The 11,695-nt window shown below is 37.1% G+C and overlaps 2 protein-coding genes across 2 annotated transcripts; both read right to left on the bottom strand.

The window, feature by feature from the left end:
• Positions 1-3,419: 3,419 nt before the first annotated feature.
• On the bottom strand, positions 3,420-4,604 carry LOC118042012 (uncharacterized). The gene has a single exon (XM_035049523.2). The coding sequence runs from the start codon at positions 4,404-4,406 to the stop codon at positions 3,762-3,764; it is 645 nt and encodes a 214-aa protein (XP_034905414.1). The 5' UTR covers positions 4,407-4,604; the 3' UTR covers positions 3,420-3,761.
• A 5,231-nt stretch (positions 4,605-9,835) lies between these two features.
• On the bottom strand, positions 9,836-11,695 carry LOC118042013 (protein RGF1 INDUCIBLE TRANSCRIPTION FACTOR 1). Its single transcript, XM_035049524.2, has 5 exons — positions 11,515-11,695; positions 11,331-11,413; positions 11,023-11,223; positions 10,716-10,931; positions 9,836-10,580 (listed from the first exon to the last, which is right to left on the bottom strand). Exons 2-5 carry the CDS (start codon positions 11,331-11,333, stop codon positions 10,284-10,286), a joined length of 717 nt encoding a protein of 238 aa, XP_034905415.1. The 5' UTR covers positions 11,334-11,413; positions 11,515-11,695; the 3' UTR covers positions 9,836-10,283.

Genomic DNA, 11,695 nt, shown 5'->3' on the forward strand with positions numbered 1-11,695 from the left:
TAGATTTTTTACGTGGGATTCGCTTGAGATAAACAAGGAAAAGAAATGTGAAACTCCAAAAAAACCCATCACAGTACTGCTTAATTATCGCCAGCTGTAAATTATATACATGACATGAGTAGCTTCCAAAAACGTTTGTCAAGAGAGTGACAAATGTTGATGCAGTTGGGTACAGGCTCTTACATGGTGGGAGGGGGACAAGAACAGTCTTTGCTGTTAAAGTAGATGTTTCTATCTCAACATACCACGTAATAAGCAAGGATTAGTGGCAAACTAGTGGGGGCAAATAGTTACTTCCTGCTTCGCTTAAAAGTGAATAATGTTGATTGGAATTTACGCCTACATTTGACCTTTGCATCAAGTCCAAACATTAATCCTTGTAATGAATGACTTTTGCATTTGAGCAACCTTGTGCTGTAGCCTGCAGAAGGCAGCGGCTCTTTGCCTCTTGATTTTCAGCCAGCCCCTTCCCTTTTTTTGTTCGCCGAGTGTAGAGAAAAATAACTCTGGGCTTAGCCACATAAGAACCCACGACGACTTAAATGGAGCTCTAAGAGAGCACCTTTGAGCTCGAGTTCTTAACAGGCCGACGCAAGGATTTAGCTGTCAGCTCTTACTTTCGAGGCCAGATCTTCCCAATTAGATCGCCAAACTTCATTACTTCAAACGGCTCCCATCATCTCCTCACCCAGAAATCCCTGCTACGATAATACAAATTTCAAGCAACTGTTTTATTTGATCTAAAAACCGCCCCGTTGGTCGCAGGTGTTTCTTTCCCCTGAAGCTGAAACTCTTGATGAGAATTTTGATGTATTTTTAGATGAAAAATATTTTGAAACATAATCCCTACTGCAATTCCAAATAATTTTTTAGCTCAAAAGAAAATATCAGCACGGTAAATTATTATTCTGTAAATCGTTAATTAATTGAATTTTATATTGGATTGATGATTTACTATGAAAAAACAAACAGTGGCCAGAGATTTAGAAAGATTCACCAGATTTCTACACGTGTTTTCAAAGGATTGATCACCTAAAGGGCACCACAGTTTCTCTCACACAATTTGTTTGTAATCCAAACACCTTAAAATATATAATTCAAATAAAAATTTATACATTATCTAAAAAACTTTAAAAATATAAAAATTAATAATTAAATAAATATATTTTATTGATAAAGTTTCAGAACATTTTCTAGAGGACAGGTCTTGAAATACACTGCAGTCAACTAGTGAGATGATACAATATTTTAAAATATATCACCAACTTCAAAAAAAATTTTTTTAACAAAGATCAATATAGTGAACTGTGATAACAGAACAAAAAACATATAAAATGACATCAATTTTATCTCATACCACCTCACCTTTCACCTTTTTTATGTTACTAACAAGTTCTAGAAATAATGTCCAAATATCTCACCAAGCAAGACATGTATTTCAAGTTCTCTCTAGTCTTTTGTCATCTTTCTTTGTAGTTAACAATGGTTAGTCTAAAACACAGTATTTTTTCTTTATATAAGTATTTCTATCTCTTATTTTACTCATTTGATCCCCCACCATTTACCTCTGTCTTCTCATGGTTTCGATACTCCAATCATGTCTTCGGGACCTAAAATACAGTATAATGTTTTCCCATACCCAAGATCCTCTAATGCTAGTGTTAGTCTGCTAAGATTTAAAATTTGATATTTAGGCAATGGGGAAAGGGGAAACTGGAAAGTGGAAACTATGTAGTGGAGAGTCAAGGGACTTGGACATGGAGGCAATAAATTTTTTAATTTTTGTGGGTTAAAACTCGAAATGGGTTCTATTTTACTGATTTTAACTGAATTTGACCGATTTCAAGTTTTAACCCGATTTGATACGTTATATATATGTTAACTCGTAAAATAATAAGATTTTAAAAGTCAATTTATTATTTTGACAACCATTATTCGGAAGGAGGCACTCATGGCTCATGAGTTTGGATGATGATGAGACAATTAATATCAGGACGTACTTATATATAGTATGGTTCCGTGGGCAATTGATCCTCAATCTGAACATGAATATAAATATGATCAATAATTAACATGAGAACGATGCCTCTACGTGCCTCCTGCTTCCTATACTTGTATGTGCGTACAAGTTTGAATAATCGGAGTTCAGTAGTAAAAAAAAATAAAATTGTTTATATAGTTTGATATCATATAATATCGGAGCGTTGAACATGCAAAAGACAAGTCGTAGTCAGGAATGACCGACGTTGTGGATATATTCAACTTAGCTGAAAGAAGTGAGTTTTGCTATTAAAAAGAATTAAATTAAGCAATAGAAAGGCAACACGATTTTGTGACCAGGAGGAGGATGACAAGAGGATGGAAAGGGCAGCTGCATAGATAGAAAAGTTTAGGAATACCTGCGTTCAATGAGAAATATTGTTGCCTCGCCTGCTCGTACGTTTGATTTTGATTTTTAAAACTAAAACCACGACGACTAGGCATAGTAATATAGCTTTTGAATAATTAACTTTTGTTTTCTTTTTCCGTATATAATTAGCTTTTGAATAAAAAAATAAAAAAAAATATAGCTTTTGAATAATTAACTTTTGTTTTCTTTTTCCGTATATAATTGCATCTTGTAAGATCTTGAAGATACTGAGAAGATACTGCAGACCAACGTGGTGCAGGTATTTATTGTTGTTACTGCATTATAAAGCTTACTTTATTTGTCATACAAAATTTATTTTTCAGAAGTATGCAGAATTAAAATAATTTATTTTTCATTTATAAAGCTTAATTTTTATTTATTTTACATACAAAATTTAATCTTATAATAATTTTAATCAAACTGTAAATAATTTTTTTTTAAAAAATGTATTTTTTAGAAAAACTACAACTTTAACGAATACAGTCAAATCCAGTTCCCATGTGAAAGTCTTGACAAAGGAAAATGCCGGTTTCTTGCGGGCTAGCCAATGTAGTTTAATTAGAAGTTGACTGTCTTTATCTAGGAAGATCCAAGACACGTGGACATTAGTTAGGCAAGACATGGTACTTGCTGTACAAGCATCGGTACTTGCTATACAAGCATAAGTCAGGCTGAATTTGTGGCCGTCTCTTTTTGAAACGTGCGTGTGACTGCGTTTCAAATGGCAGCTGGGAGCAATCCTGGAGTTCCCACTTCCCAGCATCTAGCTATTTCGCTTTCACATTTACCCTCATCTCTTTCCTAGAAGATCAGTTATCATTTCGTCTGACTAAAACTGTCCCCTTCTCCATTTCTTTTTCCTTCTCCCAGTAGATGGTCTTCCGATCTAAGGCAGGAAATCCACATTATATAATTCTAATTATAATTGAGAAACTGTTCTTCTCAGTATATACATGCAAGATGTAATATATATATATATATATATATATATATATATATATATATATATATATATATATATAAATCCCAGTTTAAGAAATGAAGGGAGGTCTTCAATTTTTTTTAACGAAAAATTACCGGGAAGCACGGAGAGAATTAAGTTTATGTGCTCATCAAAGATGATTAAGTTAAATCTCTGCAAAATTGATAGTTATCAAAAAATCAAAGCCATGTATGCACCTGTACATTTATCTTTTTTACATGGAATGTGTTGCGAATTGAAAGTAATAATAAGAGATGTAAGAAATCAACAAAAAATACTGGTGTTTTTTTCTTTGTTCTTCAAAAATTGGATTGCGTTCCTCCTCGTAATCAAGGTAAGAAGGAAAGAAATTAAGAAATGAAAGTTTAATTAATTAAGAGCGATCCCTTCATAAATGGTGGTTAATCTGAGCCTAAAGGAACGAACAGCCAATTTGGCTCGTCTGGAAGTATATTTCTTAGAACTTCTATCAGAACCGGATCTGGAAAACCCAATGGCAACGGAATCAGCTGCCCGCTGCGCCTGTGGCTCATGTTTTCGTTTCTGATAGATAACATTATGTTGCTGGTGGTCATGATCAGGACTGACCAACAATACAGGAGAAATCCGGGCCTTCTTGCCGCGACGGGAACCACCTTTCTTAGAGGAGTTTTGAAGGGCCAGGCTAGCTTTGACAGCCAAAGCTGCCATATCTGAAGAGGCTAGCCTGCGCTGAAGCTTCGAATTAGGAAGCACAAAATATATCTCATCGGCATGGAGAGGGACGTCCGATGCCAAGACAGGAATGTATTCATCGTATGAAAGATGGTCGGAGTTGCAGAGGAACCAAGATGAGGACGATGAAGAAGAGGAAGATGAGGACGCAATTTCAGACCGGAGAACTTGAGAAACGAAGGCAGGAAGATAGTATTCGCGAAGATCACCATGAATTGAAATAACTTTGGCGGTCTTGGGACGAAGCTGCTCATGAGATTCGTGATGGCCCAAGTAAGAAGAAGAAACACAAGCACCCATCTGTCGTTCTTCTTTTCCAAAGTAATTTTGAGGGCGGGCTGTAGCTGTTCTAGAAAAGATGTGGAACGCTGGAAATGGTTATTAATTCGCAACTGCTAGAAGATTTGAGAAGAGGAGGAAGGAGAGATGAAGCGAAACAGGCTGACCGTGCACAAGAGAGAAAATAAAGGGAAATTGTGGAACAAGTGGTAGCTATAAAGCTATTAATAAATAAATAAATAGGCAAGTGAGGAGGCATTTCTCTGCTCTTTCTTTGATGTAAACAGAGAGACGTCGTAAGCAAGTCCGTCATGAACTAAACAAATTCCTTTCCGTTGCGATGACAAATCTTTCTTGTCAAACACACGCAGCTAGCAACTGTAGCGCTCCACTCAGCAATGACGTGGTCTGCGACTGCAAGCAAGCATTCACCGCCACCACAACAGTAGCGGAGTAAAGATTTTTCAAATATAAATATATATTATATTAAAAAATTAATTTGAAATATATGTATCAACTCAACTCAAGTAAAATTAATTTAAAAATATTTTTAAAATAAAAAAACTTATATTATAATTCTTCTATTTGAGATTTTATATTTTAAAACTGCTTTATTATAATCTCATTAAAAATATATCTTTTTATTTATATTTAAATCTTTCCAGGACCAGGAAAGTTCTTGGCAATAATTTCATGCTGATATATGATACATAACATCAAAAATTATATTTTAAAAGAATTATCACAAATTGATGTTGTTCTTACTAACTTATTCTTAAAACATAAAGTATAAAAAATTGTTTGTTTAACTAATTAATAGTTTGGGATTTGAAGAGAAATTTTGTAAAAAAAATATTAGTGGCTAATAAAAAAAATTAATCAGCTATTATATTAATATTTTAATATAAAAAAGACTATTAAAAAAAGAAAGATGAAGGGCCTCTCTTGCCGCCGCCACTGACCACCAAGTCAACAACTCTGAGTCTCAGGACAGGACAGGAAGAGGAGGGCTGAGTGGACCAACCAAAGCCACAGCGGATGCTAGCTAGCCCGTGACAATCATTACTGTAATAATACTACCACGACTACTGGTTTTCTTTTGCCAACAGAATCTTCAAGTCTGATTTTTCCAAGTGTATGTACAACAACGGGTATAGTCTAAAAGTAATAACAGCCCAATACAATAACACCTCTATTCTTTTTAATTTCTTTCTCACCAATCCAATTGAAACTAGCTTTCTTTTATATATTAAAAAAAATGCATAGAAAACGTGCATTTATTAGGCTCCTCCGGAAGCAAACATCAACACCTCGTCTTCTTTGCACCATCAACCCTGCTCCTTTTCTGGTTCGACAAAAAAAAACTGTTTTATTCGTCGCCGAGCATTCTCTTCATATACTGTGTGCTATCTTATACATACCAGAGAGTGCATGGACGTGCATGCCACACACACACACAGTGCGCACCGAATCTCAGTGATAATAAGCAGCCAGGCAGAGGCATGCCCAGTCAGGAAAACTCGTCGAGAAGTGCCATAAATTTCAATGGGCGTTAATGTAAAAGAGGAAATAATATTCAAATATTCCCACAACGTAATTTTCAAGAAATATGCTAATTAATACATCAAGAAGTATTGTGCGAGTCAGTTGCTTGCATCTTAATTCCCAAACAATTAACTTTAACTGATGATGCTACACAGCTGTCATGCCATGCAATAATTAATACCCACTGATCGAGTTCGGATATATTATTCCACTACAAGCCTGGTCACCTCGCTTTGCCTGCCTCTTGTTTTGTGCTTGACATTGCAAAATACATATATATAAACAAGGGAACACAGGGCTTCCCAGATAATGAAAAAAGAAGGCTTTCTTTGTATATAACGTGTCAAGCTAAGTCCATACCAACGAAGATTCACGGTTTAGCCGTTCTCAACAGGGTCAAAACCACCACGCACACCACCGTGGTTTCAAACAGAACCGCCATCCGAGACTTTCTTTTGCCCCCCCCGAACGGTTACGTAACGTAAAATAACTTCACCTTTCTCTTCCTTCTGCTTCATTTCTTTTTTTAACTCTGACATTATTCAGACTTCATTTCAAAAAAAATCATGCGCCAGTTTTTTCAATTTTTCAATCTTTAAATAAAAAATATATCAAATGTATGGATATTATAACATCTGATTTTTTTTTTTAATTATAAATGTCATAGAACAGAAAAATTAATTATTCCCTGCTTGTTTAGCTAGGAATAATTTTATTGTGAGGGCAAATCTCGGGTTTACGCGCTATCGAACTGTTTAGATAATATTGATTTTAATTTGAAATTATCTTTTATATCAATTTCGTGTTAAAACTTATTCAATCATAGACCACATAAAAGTTGTTCATTTTTCAGGGGATCTAAGATAACAAATTTAATTTAACCATCTACTTAATCTAGAAGTAAGATTGGACGATATTCGTCTCCATTTTTTGTGATTATTAGAATAAATTAATGAAAAATAGTAAGTTTTCTATAAAGGAACATCATATACTATGATACAGATTGGACGTGATATTCGTCTCCAATTTAATATGGCTGCCCAAATACTTTCTGATATTTTCACTTCTGTTATCTTATCTCCAAATACTAACAAACAAGGCCTAGCTAGTTGTAACAAACAGTTGGATCTCGAAGTGAGAGCTCGTCGTGAGAAGCCTTTTAGCTCCGCGGGGCTCCCTTGCCCTCGGACTGTGGTGATGGTTAGTCCAGTCCAATAAATAACGGGCCGTGGAGGCCCATTTTCGGGACTCGTCTGCTTTTTCAGAAAGCTTAGAAAGCTAGATGGTTGTTTGTAAAAAGATGTTCTAAAAGTCGCAATTATTTCATGTCAATAAAGCATAAATATATGTAATGCAAAGATATATAATATACTGAAAGCTGTCAGAACAGCTCCTGCCAGGCCTGATTTCTGTGTCTGCCACGTCATCTATCTGTATACAGGAATCATGAAAATCTAGTAAAAAAACTAATGTGCAAAATAATGAAATGATTGTATCGTAATCATATTTCCAAAGAATAAGAACACAGTGATTGATTTATGCTAATCCAGATCGAAGTCATTGAGCTGTGCGAGTTGCTGCGCCTAAACATAGAGATTTTCTGTAGTTGATTACTTATTAGAAGTCGTCGTCGTCTTGGAAGCAAGTGTGATTAATTTGATAGATAGTTGTCAACGGAACAGTCTCAATTCAACCCGAGTGAGAACAAAAGCAGAGGTTGGAGAGCTTACCAGAGAGGCAGAGGGTGGAAGACGACACAACTAATAAACTAGAAACACCGAAAGCAACACTTGTGGAGGGAGGGTGGGGTTGATTGTAAATTCACGAGGAGTGCTTTATGGAAAATGAGAAATGACGACGTGTCATGCCAAAGGCAACACCACAACGTACGCAGGGAAGAGCCTTATCAACAATGTGATCTCACGAGGACCATTAGTTTATTCTCTCCTGTTTTAATCTGATGATGAGGATCATGCATGATGATGATGATGAAGGGCCATTCACTCGGTGTATCGATATAAAATCCAAAAACTGAAAGCAGGTTAATTAGAGCGAGAAACAGGAGGGGGAATAAAGCCAATTTGCATCATGCACAGTGGCACCCATTAGTAGAACGCCAACTTGCGAGACATCATGCATGCTCTCATCCTTTTAAGTTAGTTTCTTGACAGACAAGGAGAACCGAAACTGAAGTGATGACATTAGTACCGATCCTTTCTACCTCCTCCGCCTCCTCTTTCTCGTCGCACAAGTGGCTGAATATGGCCCCATGACCCAAAGGGATGGGGCATGTGTCCACCCTAACCATGTAGTGAACAAAACGTGGCACTCCCTTAGACGTCTAATGACTAGGCACCGCACAAACAGACAAAGCAGCCTCGTAAACTCTCGCCTTTGCCACCAAGTTAAGCTGATTTTCTTGGAAAGTTGAACCTTGGAAACGTCACCATTACTTGAACCTCAATAAGACGAGCTGCAACCGTCTTTTGGCCCCCAATAATTCATTAATTAAACAATCAATTTAGGGAGTTTCTACTTCGAATTTTCATGGAGGATTATTATATATTACGAAAGGGATACTGCTACTCTACGACTCCTGTTAAGCTACAAATATTAAGTGAAGGGATAAGAAGGGGAAAGGTACAAATTGATGAGTGGGGAGGTGGGCGAAGGAGAGTGCGCTCAACGCAGCCTTTCAGATTCCACAAGGCTCTCATCCACTTATTTTTTTATTTAATTAATAGAGAACAGTGAAGGATGATGGTGAAAGATTGGGATCTTAGGAGCATCTGGAGATGGCCGTCCTTGTCCCTCCGAGCATTTCGTGTCTCCTAAGCTTTTCTCTGATTTGAACACCATCCCATCTCAAGATTTTAGACTCCTAATTCATCCGCTTTTGATTTTTGTTTTTACCGTTCTATGCAACTTGCAATATCTTTAACTCCCTTCTTAATTTCCAGGCTCAAAACGTGCACCTCACAATACACTATTACTTGGCAAACTGGCTTGACAACATATATATAATCACCCCCGGCCTTTGGGAATATCATCGATCTACCAAAAGATTTAAGGGCCTGTGCTCTTCTTATGCGGCTACAGCGTTTCAAGAGGGCGGCCGCGCAAAGATCATGAAAAATATATGCCTTTTTACGATCAATCACCTTTCGAAACACGGTTAGCCTCGTAGACAAACATCTAGGTAACAACGAAATGAGAGAAAAAATAAATCCAACTGTGTTAACTGGAAACCGCGACTGAATGAAAATACAGTTGATGATGTGCCCATTTTGTTAGGGGGATAGAAAGAGATATTTGATGTTTGTGCTAACCATAAAACAGAACCCACCTTCGCCTCAAGCCCAATTCCTACGTGAAAGCAAAGCTAGCATTTAGCACAGAGAAATTTGACAATGTTAAAAGGAGAATTATACTTTATGCACCCTCATCCTATTTTGGGTGAGGAAAACGGAAGAAAATTAAGCGTAAAATCAATCAAGAACCATTAGACCATCTTTTTCATCTTCAGGGATGGTATCTTATTATTTTTTAACAGGAATGGTGTTTTATTGCTCTCTCTTTCTCTCCCTCAAAAAAAAAAAAAAAAAACCAAAAAGACGTATGTGGTCTGCTTTACATCTTGAGAATCTTTATCTAAAACTTGACCAGGATGGCTGTACTTCCCTAGCTACTCCATCATATTCATTACAAAATCATGAATGTATAAGAGAAAACACACACAGACACGGCTCTACAATTCACAATGGACCCATTAATGACCAAAATAAGAAGCTGTCAGCTCAGTTTTCCATGCAAATAACCCCACTCCCCTGTATGCATAGACGAAAGGTGTCTCAGATTGCACATATATACTATATAGAATATGAAATAAAAGATCACAGAGGAGATGCCGGAACACAAGGTATAACTTTAAATATCACTATCCACGAGGACAAACCACGGTGTTCTGTATACATTCCATGCTATCACAATGCCCACCCCTTTATTGCTCCCTTTCCAACAAATCCAAAACCCCACAGTTATATATTTACATGTTATGATATGTACATGCATGGATATGGTAAAATTCCTGACTCAGAAACTCAATTCCAGCAGTAATCAATGCTAAATGTCTATAGGAAGGGACCACTCCCTTACTCCAAAGCTAGCTACTAAAAACACACCACCTCCCATCCTATTAGTATTTACACAAGAAACTTGAGATGTAACCAAATTCCCCCACATCCCATCTCCTCCTTGCCGTCATTTTTAGATTTGTTTTTGTTTGACTGCTGGTAAATGCTAAATGTTTTGCCAATTTTTTTTAATGTTTTTGGTGGGGAGGGTTATGGAGTCTTAAAATGGGGCACGATGAGGTATACCCTTTCTTCTCCTTGCATTACGATGATTGAAAAGGGGAGGAGTAGCCGGAGAAATGTTGGTAGCTGCATCATCACCAGAGCTCTCCGCACCATCATTGTTGGAGGAATAGATTGAGAGCCCGTCCATCAAACGATTGAAAGCATGTGTCCTGCGAATCTTCTTTGGGGTTGAGGACTCATCCGATTCCGACCCACCAAAGAACGGATCCCTATTTTGCTTCAATTTTAGCGCAAATGTAAGGTCCGGGTCACCCCGCTTCATGCCTCCCAGCTAACAAAACGCAAACACCACTTTACTCGAACAAAAAATGAATATTGTATTAAACTATCAAAACAGAGCAGTAGAGGAGAGCAGAGCAGAGAACCGATTAATAATTGAGAAGGGAAACCATCATAATTAACCTACCTTGCATCCAAGTGAACAGAATCTGAATGAATCAAGGAGACTTCGACAACAAATTTCACAAGTGTTGGTGACCCCCTTTCCAGGCCTTGGCTGAGGGCGCTCATTGAGGAACACAATCTTGGCGCTATTGATGACGTAAGTCTGTACGCATGATATGTCTATGTACTTCTGTATCTCATTTACTCTCACCACATTATGGTATGAAGATCGCCTTATCTGCAGCAACCCAAGCGTTCAACCAGGTTGTCATTCAATCAATTAATCAATCGAAAAAATCGAGGATAATATGGAGACAGAGTCGACCAACCTGAACAACACGGTGATCTCTGTGATAAATAAGACAATAAGAACAGAAAGCATTTCCCATACAATCCAAGCAGAACATATTACATTCACTCTTATTGGATTCACCATGAACTGCACAGGGAATGAAATAGCTTGCTCTAAGCATGGGTATTAACCATGGTGGACCCATGTCGTGGTCCCCCATTTGCCCAAATGGACTCACCTGCCATCAATTATCACAGACTAGAATGAGTAAATCCCAAGAACACGGTAACAAGATTGAAGCGGAAACAGGGTAGTAGAGACAGAGAGATGCCAAAATGAAAATACCATGACTTTGTAATCACTACTGGTATTGATAAAGATTCAATCTTCTACAACCTCTGCTCCTGATGACTATAGATAATAAACAGCTGCCAAAAAAAAAAAACACCAGAAAACTCATTAGCAACACATACTACATGGAAAAAGATTATGCAAGAGAGACACTGATTCATCTGACTGAGACACGTACCTCGACAAGTTGGAGTAGAAAGAAACCGCCACGCCGATCGAAGAAAGCAAGGATTAAGAGAAAGAATGCTGAGTGGTAATTTTTTTATATATATATATATATAGGTGGGTGCATGTGCCTTCGAGAGAAGAACTAGAAGAAGAAAGATACTCTGTGATAGAAATGAATACATGTATGATAT

This window comes from Populus alba, chromosome 2 (genome assembly GCF_005239225.2).
Source record: "Populus alba chromosome 2, ASM523922v2, whole genome shotgun sequence".
NCBI classification, from domain to species: domain Eukaryota; kingdom Viridiplantae; phylum Streptophyta; class Magnoliopsida; order Malpighiales; family Salicaceae; genus Populus; species Populus alba.